The sequence below is a fragment of the Bufo bufo genome, chromosome 9, assembly GCF_905171765.1.
Source record: "Bufo bufo chromosome 9, aBufBuf1.1, whole genome shotgun sequence".
In the NCBI taxonomy this organism is placed as follows: Eukaryota; Metazoa; Chordata; class Amphibia; order Anura; family Bufonidae; genus Bufo; species Bufo bufo.
Window position 1 is genome coordinate 29,685,593 of NC_053397.1, and position 20,655 is coordinate 29,706,247.

Consider the following 20,655-nt stretch of genomic DNA (forward strand, 5'->3'; position numbering starts at 1 on the left):
AGGCAGGGGCCGAAGGAGCGGGTGCCCTGGGCGCTACCATTTGCGGACAGGAGGGGGGCGCAGGTGAAGTGCCAGCAGCAGTGGCGTCGCCAGGGGGGGGCCAGAGGGGGCCACGGCCCCCCCTACATCATGCTGTGCCCCCCCATGTGCCCCCCCAACTAAAATGACCCCCCCCCCCCCCCCCCCAAGTGAGCAGCCGCCGCCGGGCACAGGGAGATGAGCGCTTCCATTGCGTTCATCTCCATTGTAAACTGTCTGTGCCAGCGGAGGTGCAGGGGAGGGAGAGGCGTGTCCCTTCCCTTTCCTCTGATAGGCTGCAGGCAGGCACCGAAGTGGAGGAGAGGCCCCGCCCCCTAATTACTCCTGTTTACCTTTCTAAAGCTAAAGGACCTTTGATGATGTCATCACAGGTCCTGTAAGGGAACTGCACAGTGTAAAAAGTGTAGTTCCCAGGTTAGAACAGTGCATCTGCCAGGACCTGTGATGACATCATCTTCAACATCACAGGTCCTGCAGAATCTAGCAAAGGAACTGCACCAAAAATGGTGTAGTTCCTAGGTTTCAAAGGTACATCTGCCAGGACCTGTGATGACATCATCACAGGTCCTTCAACCCCTAACAGCAAGTATTAAAAGTTCACAAGCAGCTCTGTATTGATCCATACAGACTGGAATGGAGAGGTAAGAGGAGGTCCTCCACTTTTCATCATTTACCCCCCCCCCCTCCATGCCCTGTTTTTACTCATTGCTCACTCATGTATACTACTTCAGACAGTTACCACTACCTCATGTACCTCACAGTGACTATAATGCATAACTGACCACATATTTCTATAAACACTGCATCTACAGTATTATACCTTCTATGTGTCACATCAATACACTGCTCTGTATGTATATATATATATATATATATATATATATATATATATATATATACATACATATACACACACACATACATGCACACTGCATATATTACACAGTATTATACATGCAATATGTACAGATATATAGTATATACCGCAGTGCACTGATATGTGAGGTATGAGGTATAATAGATGCTGTGTGTACAGATATCAGTACACTTCTGTATATACTATATATGTGAGGTACGAGGTATAATAGATGCAGTGTGTACAGATATATAGTATATACAGCAGTGTACTGATATGTGAGGTACGAGGTGTCAATACACTGCTGTATTTACTATATACCTGTACACACTGCATCTATTATACCTCGTACCTCACATATTACACTACTGTATATACTGCATATATTATACCCCGTACCTCACATATCAGTACACTGCTGTATATACTATATACCTGTACACACTGCATCTATTATACCCTGTACCTCACATATCAGAACACTAGGGAATATACTATATACCTGTACACACTGCATCTATTATACCCTGTACCTCACATATCAGAACACTAGGGAATATACTATATACCTGTACACACTGCATCTATTATACCGCGTACCTCACATAACTGTACACTGCTGTATATAATATACATCTGCATCTATTATACCTCTTTTGTGTGCCAGGGCTGTTTTGTAATCCCATTCCGGCCCTGATGGCATAAATTATAAAACGCAGCAGCAAGAATAGTTCATGGAACAAAGGGAGGGGCTATAAAAGGGGAATGGGGGCCCAATTTAGATTCCTGCTATGGGGCCCAGTGATTTTTATGTACGCCCCTGGCTGCAGGCACTAGGCCGGCAGCCTATCAGAGGCCGGCGCAATGACGTCATCGTGCCGCCTGAGCCTTACATTACAGCGTGGGACACAGGAAGAGGCTGCATCGCATCGCTGACACTTAGGCTCAATTCACACCTGAGCGTTCTGAAAGGAGCGCTCTGTATGCGCGATTGTACGGACGTTTACAAGCGCGCATACAGAGACAAGTGTGCACACAGTGTCGCGCGTTCCCGAAAGTCTATGTACGGGAACGCGCGACAAGCGCCCAAAAAAACGCTCCTGTACTTGTGTGAGCGTCGGGCGTTTTACAGCGCGATCGTACGCGCTGTAAAACGCCCAGGTGAGAACCATTCCCATAGGGAAGCATTGGTTTCTCCTTGTTGAGCGTTTTACAGCGCGTAGGAACGCGCTGTAAAACGCTCAGGTGTGAATTGAGCCTTAGGCAAGTATAAGTGTTTTTTTTTTGTTTTTTTTTTTACAATAGTGTTACTGGCACATTGGGGGGGCTTATTACAAAACTGGCACATGATGATGGGGGGGACTTTATACTGGCACATGATGATGGGGGGGAACTTTATAGTGTCTGTGACTTTCAAAGTCCCACAGTCCTTTGTTCTATTGCTTTAAGTATATTCTTGTTTTGAAACAACATTGATTCTTTCTTAAAAACGGGGGGGGGGGGGGGGGGGGGGGCGCAGTTTGCCATCTTCGCCCTGGGCACCAAATGGCCTTGTCCCAGCCCTGGTCCTAACAGATGGCTTGTCTGTCTCTATAATGTTAAAGGGACCAGAAGCAAATGACCTAATTCACATGCAGTAAAGTCCACAGCCTAAAACATGCATTACCTTCACTGCTGTCCTATCGATGCACTGTCTCATTTTATGTTCCTCTGCCTTCTATAAAAGTTCTGTTCTTCTCTCCCTCAGTCAGAGGCCCTTGTTGCTTTTCTGGCAGCTTTTTATGTCACAGGGTTGGTGTCTCCCTGGATGAGGATAACTGCTAACTATCCAGCAGCTTCCCTACTGCTTACACATCAGTAGCAACTCACAGAAGTATAAGACGACCTACTCAGTCCTGGGACCAGTTTTGGGACCAACCCACAACCATCAAATGTCTCTAGGAGCTCTTCCCGTGCACAGAATTAGAAAAAAAACATGGCAGATTTCTATCAGAAACAGCCCATCTGCCCATGGATTGTGCCTGCTATTGGAACTATGATAGTGAAAGGGGTCGAGCTGCATTACCACACCCAGCCTATCAACAGGTGTGGCACTGTTTTTTGAAGAAAACAGTGAATTTTTCCGAACCCTATAAAGCCTGTTCATCTCAGGATCATGAGTGCCATAACACATCACACCCAAGCTGCATTCATCAGTCAACAAGTCCCGTAAGCAACAAAAAGCAATTGCTTCATTGTAATCAATGTAATAAATTATCCACCTCCAAAAATGAATCCAATGGAGGAGACATGCACTTTACAAAGGTTTAGCAGCATTTGCATTGCGCATGAGGGATCGACAATGCTCGGTCTTATGAACAGAACAAGTCTCATGTGTCAAAGTACATTATAAGTCAACGCCTCGTGTAATAATAGGTAAATGCAAGTCCTTGTTCGATATAATGAGATTTTAAAAGCAGACGGTGACTCTTAGGCTCACAATTCCCCATCCACTCATGAGAACACTAATGTAATACGCAACATGTGATCATGACGACTTCAGCGAGATTATCAGGGGTGTCATTTGCCACAAACACAATCCATGGTCTCGCCTTCTGTCTGGAAGAGGCGGATGGAAACCTATAAAAAATACTGAAAATACTGTTACTTATGAAACATGGCAGAGGTTTCTTCTCTCTACGTAACCTTATGTGCTCAACAAGTTCAAAAGTGTGGAAGGCAGGCTGTCTGGACATGAAATGGGTTTTATCTGCTTGTCCTCCCACCTCGGCTCCCTGGCACGCTGGTTGAACACTGTCCTACAGATAACGGACACTAGAGCAAGACAGCGACTGATAAGACCAGGGGCAGGATAGGAACTTTAAGTGGCCCTGGAAACAAAATACTAAAAGTGGCCAGCAATACCATATTGTGGCACATTGTACCACCCCAACAGAGCCAAATACCACAGTCCGTCACAAAATACTGCAGCTAGAGGCACAAAATACATCCCCAAAAACTTCCACTGGCCGGCCGTGAGGAGGGTCCAGGCAGCCCCCTGGGCATCGCCCACCATGAAATTTCCCTGTACGGTTAATGGCCAATCCGCCCCTGGGTAAAACCACTCAAGCTGAAATGTTTGTACTGAGACCAGGTTGTCTTTGATCTTATGTTCGGTCAGCAGGGAAACTGGAAAATACTAAGGCAGGTGAAGCAGATTCATCTTCATCTACGTGGACGTTACAACTAGCTTATGAAAGACTAAAGGGTAATTTACTTACATTTTTACACCGCTCTTTCGGCATAAAAATAGTCTCAAGACCACTTTTTTGCAACTTTTTAAAATATTGTTGCACAGGTGTTTTTAGAACATCCTCACCAGTTGAGCGTGGTGGGAAAGTGGCAGGTGCTGGGCCAATGGCATCCATGTTTCACGTATCGTTGCTAGGAAATGCTTTTGAAATTTGTTTTTAGCTGGGCATTGTCTGTGGAATACGGATGACACACGGAGGGCAAAAAGGAATAAACATGGATCCTTCACAGACATCATTACAGATGAACCACTGACCATCTTGTGAATGAGGCCTAAGACTAAGTCATGTACCTGTAAGATTGCATCATCCACATCCAAATCTGCAGAATAGAGCTGCCGAAAGTTGGTCATACACAGAATTTTTTTTTACCAACAATCGGGTTGTGCTGAAGAAGCTCTGAAGACCACAAGCTCTTAAGATCAAACATTTTCCAACATTCAGGACCTAAAGGTTTGAGAACAGGAGGACGTGTCCGTAACTTACTAATTTAAAGGGGTTGTCTGGGACTCCAAAGGGGTTTGTCCAGGATTAGAAAAACATTCCTACCTTTTTTCCAAAATCACTACCACCCCTGTCCATGGGATGTGTCTGGTACTGTGGCTCAGCTCTATTGGAGCCAATGGGGTAGAGGTGCAGGTGGACAGGTACGGTTCTATTTTTAGAAGAAAGCAGCCATTTTTTTGTAATCCTGGACAACTTGTTTAAATTTTGATAACCTATTCCCAGGATTGGGCATCAATATCTGAATGGTGTGGGTCTGTCTCCTGACAACTCAGCTGTTGGAAGAGACCACATCACTCAGGTGATTGCTGCAGCCTCTTCCTCAGCCTGTGATGTCACGTTCATCATTCACAAGTCCTTTCCGCACCTCAGTCCCATTATAGAGAATGTGACCGAGCTGCAATACGAAGAACAGACACTCTACTCTATAATGTACAGCTCTGTGCTTGGTATAAAATGAAGAGGCTGTAGCCCTCATTTCAGTGTCACAGCCCCTTAAAACATTTGATCAGTGGGAGTCAGAGGTCACCAATATTTAAATCCTAGAAACCCCTTTAAAGAGTAATCCCGTCATTTCTGGTTTAACTAATACTTGTATTTCTCCGGAAAGATTTCTGGAGGATTTTTTTTCTCATTGCTTCGTGTTGTGCCATTACTCTCTTATTCCACTTAGAAATAAATGAATTAATTGACACTGGTAGTTACCACTCCCCCTTGTCAAATGAGGTGACTACCTCTAGTATTGTACTCTCGGCTCTGATTGGATAGCATCAGACTGTGTAGAGACACTTCGAATTTGTAACACCCAGTTGTCAATTTAGTCACACATTTCAAGGAGGAGTAAAAGTACTGCATAGAGTTGGAAGAAAAGATGGTCCATAATCCTCCTTAAATACTTGGGTAACAACTTGCCAAAGAAACAATATGGAACATCTATCAAGAACATTAATAATATCAAACCACACGCATGTCACCCACCCAAGTAAAAGGGTTGATCCAACCCCTCTGCATAACAAATTATGGATATACTGTCCCCTAAAAACTTTGTGGCAGATTTACTAATCCTAAAGATGGAGAAAGCTTAGCCCGGCTGTCTAAACCTACACCAGATTTATCACAGGGGCTCAGGCTGTAGGGACGGACATTTTTCTCTGACTCTATACCAACTATTGGTTGGCTTAGCACGAGACAGAAATTTACGGCAGCACTGTGGCGTCAAGTATCACATCTGAGGTCATGCCTTCTTCCCTCCAAGCCACACACCTTTCTCATTAAGTCACGCCCATTTCCAGGCTAGGAGCAGATGACGTCTATAAACCTAGATGAGCCAAACTGTGCCACATTTTAGCACAATTTCCACCAAAACCTAGGTGCACTCACACTTGCATCGGAGCTACAGTAGGGAAGAGTGAATCGATTGTTACAAATCAATTCGTCCCATTAGCAGGATTTCACCTGTCCCTATAGCTCAGGGTTTCTCAACTCCGGTCCTCGGGACCCACCTACTGGTCAGGATTTGAGAATATCCCACAGAATGAATACATGTGGTAAGTCCTGATTCATGGACACTAATTATAACACCTGCTTAATACTAAGGAAATCCTGAAAACATGACTGGTAGGTGGGTCCCGAGGACCGGAGTTGAGAAACCCTGCTATAGCTGATTGACAGGGTCGGACATCTAGCCCAACCCTGGCAACCTGGGCCCTGCTCTGTGCACCGAAGCTCAAATTAGGCTTTGGAAGCGGCGCCATTGCAGTCACTGCTCAGGAAGTCAAATTTGAGCTTCGGTGCACAGAGCAGGGCGCAGGTTGTCAGGGCCGGGCTATATGACCGGCACAGTCAATCATCAGACAGGTGGGAGCTTCTTCACCTGCAATGTAGTAATATGCATAGCTACATGTATATATCTAGCTTTATAATTTTCTTCTTCTTTGCAGCGATAACTTTCATCCCCTGATGCTTTTTTTTAATAGAACTTCTTATGTTTCCTAATTAGTTCTTTTGGTGAATTAGATCTTTCACAACTTTAGTTACAATAAAAGCCATTTGAACTTAACCAAAGTTCATCTGAAGTCCATCTGGAGGTTGTTAAGACGAGGATGTGGTTTAAATCGTTCTTCGGTGCGCTTTGCATACTCCCTGTAGAGGTAGCTCATTTGAACCGTTCCTCTCGTCTCGGAGACGTAGAAAGTGGTGTTGAGACTAATTGGAACACACCAATGTTCGGCTGGGGGTTATTTCAACGCCGCGATGATAGTCTTTGAACTTTCTGTTCGCTTATTAAATTTACATGTTGCATAATGACGTTGATTTGGCGAGTGTCTGGATCCAACAGATATAGAATGCAAGAGACGATAATAAAAATCTTAAGTAGACCTACCATTGAACATGTTCTAGGAAGACCTCCCGGCTTCAAACACTTTTCAGCATCTTAAAGGAACATGCACTCCATTTAATGTCTTGACCTAAATACTCAATAGTTTGGCAAACAGAGATAAATGCCTGCACTCTACGAGATTTCCCTTATGTTAATGAAGCAAGCAGGTTTGTAGAAATCTGGTCAACTAAACAAGGGTCTATGTCCTCATTCTGATCTATTTGGCTAGACCGATCGAGGGGTGGGGCTAATCTAAAGGAGGGAGTGGCTTGATTTGGCCCGATCTCCCATTGCGCTCAGAACACTATGGGAGGACTTCTGCTGCTACAAACCGGGTTTGGATGACTTCACACACTGCAAATTTTTGAAATTTCCGGAAATGAAAATCAGTTCCATTCACCTGAGCGGGACCTGTAAAAAATCCACGTGCTTGCCACCCCATTCAAATAAAAGGAACTGATTTTCAGTCATGGAAACTTCTGCAATAAAAATAAAAATAAAAAAATCAACAGTGCGTGAAGGTACCCTTAAAGGGGTTGTCTCACTTGAGCTAGTTGACTTCGATCCAAATTTCAGGATAAACTCAATTCATAGCGAAGCCGAATTTCCTCGTACTTCGTGGTAGCGAATTAATTTAACCTGAAAGTGTAAAAAAACTAAAAATAACTAAAAATCCATTCGCTCGCCATGGAACGGCCGCCGCCATCCGGTTTGAAGGTCTCTGCTGAAATCCTGTGCGCGGTGACGCATGATGTCACCATGTTGGCCGGCGTGATGATGCCATGACAGGCCAGATGAGATTTTGCGCCAGATCTTCAAGCAAGATGGCGGCAGCCGGCCTGTCGTGAGCAAATGGATCAGGTAAGTATGATGATATCCCATGAGATTAGTAGAAGACATTTTGTCGTGATCTACTTGTGTCTCCTATGCAAAGTAGAGTGCAATCAATGGGGTCAGGTCGGTGATCTAAGGTGTACATGAGATTATCAGAATGTGTGAGCATCCATCAAGTTAGATTTTTACCTAAGCAGGAGTTTTCCTCAAGCTGCAAAAGACCCCGCCTAACTCCCTCAAGGCACTTTTAAATTTTTTGGGGAAAATGCAAGATGATATTCAGGCATCAACAGTAGAAGATGAAATCTGGAAATCCAGAGTGGTCCCTTGATACTGGGCAGTCGCCATAGACCAGTGGGGCTCAGCACTTGCAGGTATTCAGTTGTAGTGTGGAGGAATCTTACCATGAATAATTATAATGGAAAAACCTAACGAAGCTCAAAAACTTTCTTCATTCTTTAAAGGGACATATATTGAACAAGTGGAGAACAGGGAACCAGTACTTTGAAGGTCATTTTGCACAATTACTCCCAAACACCCATTGGGTACATAATAATGGCTAGTAACCAAATATATTAAGACAGAACATACAAAGCTAAAATTCAACTCAAATCATTAATTTAATAATCAGTGTTGTTCATTCAGTTAATCGGTTAAAGGGGTTGTCCGGGTTCAGAGCTGAGCTTCAGCAGCGCCCCTGACTTGAGCATCGGAGCAGTTCAAATCGCACAGGGCAGGGGCTCTTTTGTATACAATAACACAACAGTGTGTTCGGTGACGTCACCGGCTCTGATGGGCGGGCTTTAGCGCTGCCCTAGCCGTTTTACTGGCTAGAGCAGCGCTAAAGCCCGCCCATGAGTGCCGGTGGCGTCACCGGGCTCCCTGAGCATCCGGAAGAAGAGGCTTCAGCGCTACTGCAAGAGACCCGGTACGTCACCGAGTCTAAGAAAACTTCACTTCCGGCGAAGAATTTCCTATAAGAAAACGGGGCTTCAGAAACATGTGGAAAAGGTAGGACATGGATGTATGTTATATATGTATGTCTGTCTTGTACTAATGGAACAAAGTCCTCAATCCCAGACAACCCCTTTAATTAAGTAACCACATTTTATGGAGAAGTCAATATGTATGATCCCCTATCCACCCCACACAAGGGGGAACCGGTCAAGAAAACCCATGAATTAAGATCTACCACATCTAAGGAATTGCAGAATAATCTGCTCTGTTCTTTGGATAATTGTAAGCAGCAGGATGCCTCGTCATCATTCTGTCTCCTAAACCACAAAGGTTTCAAGGTAATCGGAGAGCTGTGATGGACTGCGGGAATTTTAATGTATCACATATCTTAGCTTACTTTGCAAATTTACTTTCATATAACTCCCAGGAAGCATTTGTTATTGCGTTTGAAACCTTCAAATGTAGGTCTCTGGTTGCAAATAATTTCCCTTTGTCATTAATGTCGCTATTTAATAGTTAGGTATAAATCTCTCTGCTGAGAATTTTCCCAGTGGTGTTACCAGTGATAATAATAACCATTACAGAGCCATAGACTCACAGATCTACTATAAAGCTGCATTCTCCGGTCAATGGCACACAAGCAATTATGCAAATTAGGAATTAATTGCACGGACGGCAGGCCCTAGGCACTTTGTGCACCTTAGCTCCTCTGCTCTGTTTCCCTGGACCCTTCACCTTCCACTTTATTGACAGGGCCACGTGTCTAGATGGAGGGGGAGTATCCAGGGAAGCACAGTGGAGGAACTTCAGTGCACCAAGTGGCTAGGGTCCACTTTCAGTGCATTTACAGGGTTTCTCTGGTGGTAATAATAACATTTTACTAAGCTAAGGTTTTATACTTACCTGTCCCTGCCACTCCGGTCCTTCATGTTCCATTCCTGCAGTGTTTACATCCAACACAGCATGGGCATGGTCACATGCTCCACTGCAGCCAATGACTGGCTTCAGCATTGACGTGCTGCTTGTGGCCACATCCCTTCTATAGCCAGTCATTGGCTGCAGCGGAGCATGTGACCATGCTGTGTTGGATGTAATCACTGAGGGTCTAGAACATGCAGACCACCAGAGCAGCGAGCAGCAGGTAAGTATGAATCCTCAGCTCAGTGGGGTAGGCTGCTGACACTTGGTAAAATGTTATTATTATCAGAGAACCCCTTCAAGCCCCAATTTGTATTTTTTTAGAAACACAAATTTCTCAAACTCGGCAACGGAACGGGAGATTAAAGGTATGTTTTTAATCAGCAGGAGTCGGCCGTAACAGGCTTTATGTCTGGTTTAAATAGGCGATTCTACTGATAGATGCCCTTCACGTGGTTCCTATGGGAGCAGGAATGCCACATAGCCACCAGGTTCAGAAGCATCTTGCTGGATTTTTGCCCATGGGTCAAGAGCCTATGAAAAGTCAGCCGTACTTAGGGTCATCATTATTATATGATTCAATAATTCTTGTTTAAAATTAGTAATCTGCAAAATTCAGTTTTAGGTAACAAATTAAATCCATCATGAGTCCCTGTATTAGCCACGATGGAAAGCCTCTCACTCTGGAGACCCCAGCATTATAGATGATCCATCAACTTCAACAGGAGTCCGTAAACTGAACCCTGAGAAGTTCATAAGAACCCCCAAGATCATTGTGCAGCTGAAATAGGGAGAGCATGGCTTTTGACTGTGAAGGTAACATGTCTATGGCTTCTGGACTTCACAGCCTTGGTTAGGGTTTCTTATGGCTTCTGGCCACCCTTTCCTACTCTTGAGAGATCTTGTGCAGACTCCAAACACAGCAGTACCTCGCAGCTAGGAACTGCAGATATTACTCAAGAAGTAATAATTATGGTGCACCCCTCGGCTGAGTTGGTACCTGAGGCATTGTTACAGTATCAACCCCTGCCTTACCCAGAATTGGCAGGAACTAAAAAGATTGGTGACTCCATGTGTGGTAGAGTTTGTAGCTTTGAACTTCAGTAAAGACTCTTTCTACCTGGTTCAACTGCTCTTCCTCTCTGATCTGTCTTTTACCATCACCGCAACACCAAGCGCACCCCAACTTCCCTTCAGGCAGGAGACTCCAACCAGGCTGTGACCCGGGGGAAAACAGCTACTTTGCCTATCTACAGCCCCTTCGCCACTGTGGTGCGAGAAGGTTCCAGTCACCATCAGGACCATGAAAACTGCTGTCCATGTCACTAACACTCCTATCCTACCTTCCCCCATTCCGTAGGGTCACTGCGTAGATGCCTACCATTTATGATACGTGTATCTTCGTACGTGGCATTTGGACTCACTAAGGCACCAGGGTCTAGGTGCAACTTCTAACCCTGCATCCCCTATAGCTATACCCAAGTGAGAGATCACGTTTAACTGGAGCTACATTTTCAGTTTTTGCATGGGGCTAGGCTTCATTACAGTCCCATCCAATTTAACTCCTCTTCAATTTACTACATTTTGGAGACAACTTAGCTTAGCATCAATTAAAGATAAACGTATTCCTTGTCATCAAACTACGTCGACCTCCCAACACTTCACCTCCTCTCTCCTCATTGCATTATCATACAACACGTTCACAAATTAGACTCGAATGGATCCTTCAGCTGCTTTTAAGCAGAACGTGCTCTGAAGAATTTAGATATTTCAAAGTGTGATGAATCTTGAACTTCATTAATACATTCCTTGTCTCCTTCTCTACCGCTTGCCCAGATGCATTAGATTTAGGCCCCTTTGACAAGCGAGTATTGCGCGCGAATGCGATGCGCGAGTTGAACGCATTGCACCCGCACTGAATACCGACCCATTCCTTTCTATGGGGCTGTTCACATGAGCGGTGATTTTCACGCATCACTTGTGCGTTGCGTGAAAATCGCAGCATGTTCTATATTGTGCGTTTTTCACGCAACGCAGGCCCCATAGAAATGAATGGGGTTGCGTGAAAATCACAAGCATCCGCAAGCAAGTGCGGATGCGGTGCGATTTTCACTCACGGTTGCTAGTAGACGATCGGGATGGAGACCCGATCATTATTATTTTCCCTTATAACATGGTTATAAGGGAAAATAATAGCATTCTGAATACAGAATGCATAGTAAAATAGCGCTGGAGGGGTTAAAAAAATTATAATTTAACTCACCTTAGTCCACTTGATCACGATGCCGACATCTCCTTCTGTCTCCTTTGCTGAACAGGACCTGTGGTGAGCATTCATTACAGGTAAAGGACCTTTGGTGACGTCACTCCGGTCCTCACATGATCCATCACATGATCTTTTACCATGGTGATGGATCATGTGATGACCGGAGTGACGTCACCACACGTCCTTTACCTGAAATGAATGCTCACCATAGGTCCTGTTCAGCAAAGGAGACAGAAGGAGATGCCGGGCTGCGAGATCAAGTGGACTAAGGCGAGTTAAAAAAAAATATTTAACCCCTCCAGCGCTATTTTACTATGCATTCTGTATTCAGAATGCTATTATTTTCCCTTGTAACTATGTTATAAGGGGAAAATAATACAATCTACAGAACACCGATCCCAAGCCCGAACTTCTGTGAAGAAGTTCGGGTTTGGGTACCAAACATGCGCGATTTTTCTCACGCGAGTGCAAAACGCATTACAATGTTTTGCACTCGCGCGGAAAAATCGCGGGTGTTCCCGCAAAGCACCCGCACCTTTTCCCGCAGCGCCCGTCTGAAAGAGGCCTTAAGCAGCACGGAGGACACGCTCTCTTCCAGTGTCAGTCCTAGTGCAGGCTGCTCCAGCATTGACTCTTTGCGGCTTTTTTATTTTTTTAAATCAACGCTCTCTCAGTATTGATGGAGGGGGAAAAAAAAAAACTCCATGACTTGCCGCACCCGTTCTCGCCTCTTCTCTCCGCCAAGCACACTTACCAAAAAGAAAGATTAAGATGCCTCGTATTTCTCTAATGAATTCCGCCAGACGCCAAGTTTCTCCCTTTAAAAGAATAATAATCCAGCTACAAAACGAGAACTCAGCGACTTTAACTCATCGTAAAACATTCTGCGTAGCACAGGAGCAAATAATATCTTACAGAGAAAAATGAATTTGCGGCTCAGAAAACTGCAAAGTTACAGGACTAGACGGCTGCCTTCTTCTAAAAACTGTGCATACCAGTCTGTAGGTTGTGTCCGATTTTGCAGCTCAGTCCCGCTGACGTAAACAAGGCTGAGCTGCAATACCACACATCACATGGAAGAAGGCAGCCATGTTTCAAATATAAATATATATATATATATATATTTTTTTTAATTAAAAAACAGCTGCTCTTGTCCCTAAAGCTGCGCCTGGAATTGTAGCTCTGCCACATTCAACTGAACTGGACAAAACTGTAATATCATATATTCTGTTTCTGGAGCTCTTAAAAAATGAAAGGTGGAAAATCTGGGAGTCCACGCAAAAAAGTGCCCAGAATACATTGATGCTGGAAACTTCTTAAAAAGGGACACTCCGCTGGTATTTTCTCCCCTCCCCCTTTTGCCCTACTATAGGTGACGTATTGCACATCTGGTGGCATTGTCCCACAGTGAAGAGACTTTGGATACGAGTTTACAATCTCATTCAGGGCTCATTCAGATGACCGTCTGCGTTTTGCAGTCCGCAAATTGGTGTGGCCGCATGTATGCGGACAGCTCATGCTCTGCTGTCCGCATCTTTTGCGGCCCCATTGAAATGAAATGAAGGTCCGCATACATCCCGCAAAATTGCAGAACGGATGTGGACACATACGGTCATGGATCCAGAGAACTCCTCCACACCCTCATGCCTTGCATTGGATTCATACAGTAAGGTACCGCTCGTTTATGGTATTAAGACTTTACTGCTTGTGGAAATGGTCTGCCTCTGGCACCCACCGCACTTCGCACCCCGCAGCTTGGAAATTGCAGAAGGAGTAAATAGGAATGGAAGTGCACACCTGTGGTTATTTAGAAAGATTACAAAGTGTGTTTCCAGTAATATCCAAGGAGGAAGACTACTACCACCATCATTGCTACTGCCTACACACAACTATTGGGAAAATCCAACCCTGTAACAGACTCCAGAACTGTGCCTAATGCTGCTGTATTAGCAACTACTGCTATTATCTAGTCAGTAAAAAGAGATTTTATTGCAACCAAATGGGCCCAGTCTTTGACTGCATCCCCCTTATGAAGGCCCTTCCCTGGCAGGAGCGCCCAAAAGGCCAAGTGTGTTCCCCAAGGGAAGAAAGGGCGCGCCCTCAATTCATGGCCCAAGTAAAGCCAGGGTGACAACTGCCATCATGAACTGTGGAGACTACTCATATAGCCTCTACCCCTCCTCTCATCCTCCCCTCCCTCCAGTATGTGGGATCCCGGACACTGAGGAGGTATCCTCATGGTATTATTAGCAGGGTCTGAGGTGTATAGGGGTCACCAGGCAGATTTGCTAGTCTTCCCAGTGATGGCCTTAATTGGTCAAATCATCAACCTATGGTGACCCTGGGTTTAGGATAAAGTTACCCGAGCCCTGGTAACCGTTGTTTTATTGGTTAAAGGGGGCAGGATGGGGGATATCAAGTCAATAATTGTTCGGCATCCGCGGACTGGGCAGCCTTTGATCTTTACCAGCCCGTGGGAGCCGAATCTCTTGCGTCCACCCTCCCTCCCTCCCTCCCTCCCATAAGTTATGATGTATTGGTCATGGCACGTTTGTTAGGTGGTAAAGTCATCCTTTAACGGGATGGACTCGGCAGTGTTTCTATAAGGTAGCCCGAGTTTATGACTGGGCTTATAGTAATTCGTATTTGGTTTTAAAGAAGTTTCAGTGAAGTAGGCCATGGCCGTTTGGACCTCCACTCTCAGTCATATGTGTTTATTTATAGGGTATTAATATTTATCTAATTTATGTCCTTTATGATATTTGTATGCTATATAATACCCTGAGATAACCTTCTTTTGCCGAGCATACACTGTAGCTAGCTTCCATCTATGTGAACGGTTGCATACAGCCGAGAGGATCGGCAGAGTAAAAGGGACAGGCGTCTAAATATAGCAGTCGCGTCCGTCGTAAAATAACAAGAACTGGTACATTGTTTAAAGAAAAATGCCTGTCGCTGATGGAAGTCCAGCCCAGCCGCAGTATAGAGGCTCTACCCGGTGACTTGTCCCGAGAGAGCTATTGTTACCTCACAACGAGGTTTCCAGCAAAATTTGGAGAGAAGCCCAGGAGCTACAAGCACTTAACGCTCGCAACTCTGATCCTTTCCATTATTATGTTAAGGGCTCAAGTCAAGGGAAAAAAACAAAGTACAGAGAAAAAAGCCCAGCATCTAAGACGTGCATAAGAACATTGAATTACGAAGGGAGGGTTTGCAACACTCTCTGTAATAGCCGACCCAGAGAGGAAGATCTTTTATAATTGAACAGTAGCTGCCTTTAAGTTGTTTCGCTGCAGAGAACAGAAACCTCCGACCGGTGATCACAGCTTTTCAAGAGAAAGTTCAAGAAAAATGAACACATGTCAAGAGCTGGACTCGCACTTAACATGTTCCTCAAGCAAACAAACAAGCATTATTGCTATAGTCAAGTTATTTCTCAGCACACCTTCACACCTTTTAACAGAAATAGGCAGCTTTTGACACAAAGAAACAAAAAATAAAACTTTCAAAAAAGGTCACAATGATTGATCGGAAAATAATTGCTGTTCAAAAAGGAGCGTAAACGGAGGGCACAGCAATCATCTCTGAGGTCGTCCACTTTTTCATTTTTTTCCAAAAAGTCCAAATTTCTGTGTGAATACATTTTCCTCTACCATATCATAAGTGGTCAGCTCTTCTCCCCATAACTAGTGTTGAGCGAACTTCTGTTTTAAGTTCGGCATCTAAAGTTCGGCTTCCGGTTAGCGGAGAATCCCGATATGGATTCCGAATTCCGTTGTGGTCCGTGGTAGCGGAATCAATAATGGCCGATTATTGATTCCGCTACCACGGACCACATCGGAATTCGGAATCCATATCGGGATTCTCCGCTAACCGGAAGCCGCACTTTAGACGCCGAACTTAAAACAGAAGTTCGCTCAACACTACCCATAACACTTGAGAATGGGGGTGCACGCTGCCACAAAGGATACACGACTGATGAAAATGTGCTCGGATACCTCAAGCAGTCTTATATACTCTGGATAAAGTAGCATTGCCTTTCGACTTGTGCACTGGTAGACCCCGTGTCTTGTGATTGGTGGGGGTCCCAGTGGTGAGACTTCCTAGCGATCAGACACTTAACATGTGACAGATGAATGTGACATCACTGGCCGAGGAAGAGACCGCAATGATCTGTTCAGACCCCCACTGATCAGATATTAATGACCTATCCTGTGGATAAGTCATCCATATTCTACGCCTGGAAAACCCCTTTATAGGGGTTGTTCCATAATAAAAACTTATTGCCCATCCACTGGATTGGTCATAAGTGTCTGGTCAATGGAAGTCTCCCCCATCCACTAGGGCATCCTGTCCCCAGTTTGAAAGAAAGGCACCAGTCCATGTGCAAAGCTACTCCATTCAAAGTCTATAAGACTAATTGAGATAGCCGAGCATATTGTCATCAGTCGTATAGATTTTGTAGCAGCATGCACCCCTGTTCCTATGATTGGTGGGGGTCCGGTGATCGGAAATGTATTACCTGTTCAGAGAATACGTGATAAGTGTCTATAATGGGACAACCCATACAGTATAAAGATCACTCCTGGGCAGGCAGATGCTTTCCTTTGCAATGAAAAAAATCCCAGCAAACCTGGCAGTCCTCTGTCCTGAGAGCAGCACCACAGTAAGACATGCCTTTCTCTTTAATGAATATAACACTGTATTTTTAAATAAGACAGAAAAGTAGTAAATTAAACATATAGAAGTAAAACTTACCATGGGACCTAAAGTTAATTACCACTATGATTCTCGTTCTGGTGGTAGGAGCTCTAGTTTTCTCACAGCAAAGGTTAAAACTCGGACTGCCTGTGTCCACCACTAGATGGAGCTCCCTGCATATGAATTTAAACAGCTGCTTCAGAACTAGGCGCAGTAATGTATGCAGGGAGCTCCACCTAGAGGTGGCTGTGGGCAAGCACTGCAACGGTGTGTCCAGAAGCATTTTAATGAAAGTCCATCATCACAATACTATTTTTATGAGCCAGAAAACTAAAAAAAATATAAGAGTCCATGGAAATAGCAGGGAAGTAAGTTGTGGCTGCTGCACCATAGACAGAATACAGAGGAGACACACACAAAGGACTTTACTTACCTGAAAGAAGACAGACATGGCTGCAATCAACCTCTTATCCATTATCGCTGCTCCAAAACTGTCAAAGTCATCAGGATTGTAGGAATAAATCTGCATCTGAAAAAAATAATAATAAAAAAAAAATTTGCATTTAGACATTGAAACGTTTTGATAATTTCACAGAAATTCCAAGGCCTTACAATGACCAAGGTGACATCAGCTTGCAATACAAGACGTCAATCATCCACAATTATGTATCGTTCTACAAGTATCACCCTCTAGCGCTCAGGGTGGACGCAAGGGCAATAGGTCAACCCCTGGTCTTCCATATACAGTCCCTTCAGTAACATTGCACCATGTAGAACTGCATCATTTGCCATAAATGCCTAATAGAGGTGGGTCTCACCTCTGGGACCTGTACCTGTCTCTCGAACGGGCCATCTCCCAAATTGCCGGCCGGATGGAAGCAGCAGTTCTTTCTGTGGCTTACATATCTAGAAACACTGTAGAACTGCACGCTTGGCTTTCTCTGTAGTCAGCCACGGTCATAATGAGCCCATCTCCCCCGACATGTTGGTTTTAGTAATTGCTTACATGTCTCATGTAATAGCAATTCTGGAGCATCTGCCCTTACGCCTCTAGGTTGTGCCATGCCTCGTATTCCTGCTAGAAGTTAGCAATGAATTGCCAGCAGTCTGCAATAAAGCTCCATCTGGGTGTTACCAGTTGGGGGTAAGTCCCTGCAGAGTCTGACAGTATCTAATCAGTGTTGCTGGTGTCAGACTGTGCAGTCACACGCCCAGCACCCGTTTAAGGTCCTCTAACATTTAAAGCCCAAATCTTTGAACAGTGAAGCTCCACCCCTTTCCGAATAAGTATACTCCATGTTCTTCGCACTACTTGAAGGGGTTGTGCAGTGTCTGGACATTGATGACCTATCAATATCTAATAACTCCTGGCACCACCACCAATCATCTGTTCGAAGACCACGGAGCTCTGTTGAGTGAGGAAAGCCTCTTCCTAGGACATGTGATGTCACATTCATCTGTCTCATGGCCAAGGAGCAGCTCGGCCCCATTCAAGTGACTGTGCCTGAGCTGCAATACCGAGCACAGTCACTATACGATGTACGGCGCTGTGCTGATTGGTGGCAGTGCCAGGTATCCGAACCCTACCGTTCAGCTACTGATGACCTGTCCTGAGGAGTGCCGGTCCTTCTTCGCTATATACTAGTGGGACCACTTCCCTGGACGCGTGTCCCACGTGCAAACCATAAGGCCGACCCATCTTCTTCAATACTGTCCTGAGGATAGGTCATAAATATGGAAAAACCCCATGTCAACTACAGAACTGTTTACGGACAAGTCCCCAGCTACCGGGGCCACCAAACCTTATCCGCCCCACGTGTGCCCAACCTAGAGACAACCATGTCCGGCCCACCGCACACCCATCCAATCACAATGAATTAATAAACACATTATCGAATGCCAGATGGCGAAATAAAGCAAATAAAATACACCCGCAAGACGCCTTTGAATCATAGGAAGAGGCTAATGCGCTCTGATTTATCTGTCTCAAACAGCGGAGAGTACAAATCCTACAGTTCAATATACAACTGCGTATAATTTGTCACAGTTTGAGGACATCATTTATTAACAAAAATGAGGTGTCTGACAGAGCGCATGGTGCGGCCAACTATTTACTCTGCAGAGGAGGAAAAAAAAAAAAAAAGAAGATCTATGATCGCATCTCCGAGATTCCATTTTACTTAATGCAGCCAGTAGCGGAAGTCTCTTATTTACAACTTCATACCGAATCATTCATTCCAGTAACACCTTCCAGTCCCGTCATCATTAGATGATGGAAACGACCTCTAACGCAAGGTCAGAACACGACACCGCGGTTACTGATGATGGAGGTTAGTCGATACAGAGCCAAAATTAATTGCTTCCTAATGGATACAAAAAACAAAGCCCTGCCGTGAATATATTGTGATATATCGTACAGGTAGGCAGCAGGCCACGTCTTCAGGACCTCTCCACGTGCCTAACATCTGTCGTTAACAACAATGATGGAGCTTTTCTCCTTTTGCGTTGCTGTTTTTCTATTATCGCTCCTGGAAATGATTACACTGACAAACGTTCCTCTTTTCAGAGCTGCAGTGTAAAGCATGAATGAAGAATGGGGTGGCAGTCCGAGTTAAGGTCCGGCTACACGGCAACGTGTGTTGCGCAACATCAAGGGTTGTTGGCTACATGACGACATGTGTTGTGTGAAAACCGATATGATGTATTTCAATTCCACGTGCTGCGAGTGCGCAGCGACAGCTGCAGAAAAATCAGACTTGGATGGATTTTTTGCGACTGTTGCATCGCAGTTGCAATATGTTGCATGTCCCCTAGAGACACCATTGAAATTCATTGCATGAAATCTCATTGTTTAGCCGGATCCTTACGGATGAGACAGGAGGTGGCCAAAGAAGCGCTGAGTGCGTTGCAATGAACCAAAGTGAATGGTCTCCTGACGCGACCTGACGCGACCTTGATCAGTGGGGGTCCCGCTGTGGGTCTCCACCAACCCCGAGACTGAAGGGGCTGCAGTGCTTTAGTGTTGTGTCTGCCCTGCACAGAAGTGCACTTGGCCATTGGCTGTGTATGGAGCAGTGTTGTCGTTGTCTGTACTGCGGGTGGCCGAGAGCGATGCTGCGGAGGGACAGACTGAAGGACAAGCAGCGCTGAAAGAAAGGGATTATAATCTTATATTTATAAATACACATATTTATACATACAGACACTATAAATATACATACATTACAGTATATACGTACACAGAGATATATATATATATATATATATATATATATATATATATATATACACACACACACACACACACACACACACACACAGTACAGACCAAAAGTTTGGACACACCTTATCATTCAAAGAGTTTTCTTTATTTTCATGAAGGCATCAAAACTATGAATTAACACATGTGGAATTATATACATAACAAACAAATGTGAAACAACTGAAAATATGTCATATTCTAGGTTCTTCAAAGTAGCCACCTTTTGCTTTAAATACTGCTTTGCACACTCTTGGCATTCTCTTGATGAGCTTCAAGAGGTAGTCCCCTGAAATGGTCTTCCAACAGTCTTGAAGGAGTTCCCAGAGATGCTTAGTACTTGTTGGCCCTTTTGCCTTCACTCTGCGGTCCAGCTCACCCCAAACCATCTCGATTGGGTTTAGGTCCGGTGACTGTGGAGGCCAGGTCATCTGGCGCAGCACCCCATCACTCTCCTTCATGGTCAAATAGCCCTTACTTTCAAAGTTTTCCCAATTTTTCGGCTGACTGACTGACCTTCATTTCTTAAAGTAATGATGGCCACTCGTTTTTCTTTACTTAGAATTTGTATTATGGCAAGAAAAATGCAGCTAACAGTCTATTCAGTAGGACTATCAGCTGTGTATCCACCTTACTTCTCCTCAACGCAAC

At 44.6% G+C, this 20,655-nt stretch overlaps 1 protein-coding gene across 2 annotated transcripts in view; it reads right to left on the reverse strand.

Moving 5' to 3' along the window:
- Window positions 1–20,655, reverse strand: part of PTPRG (protein tyrosine phosphatase receptor type G) — a 494,056-nt gene that overhangs the window by 195,869 nt on the left and 277,532 nt on the right. For both annotated transcript variants that reach the window (XM_040407763.1, XM_040407764.1), the window contains exon 5: window positions 17,179–17,274. In XM_040407763.1, coding sequence (XP_040263697.1) covers window positions 17,179–17,274 — 96 coding nt within the window. The remainder of the gene's footprint in view (window positions 1–17,178; window positions 17,275–20,655) is intronic.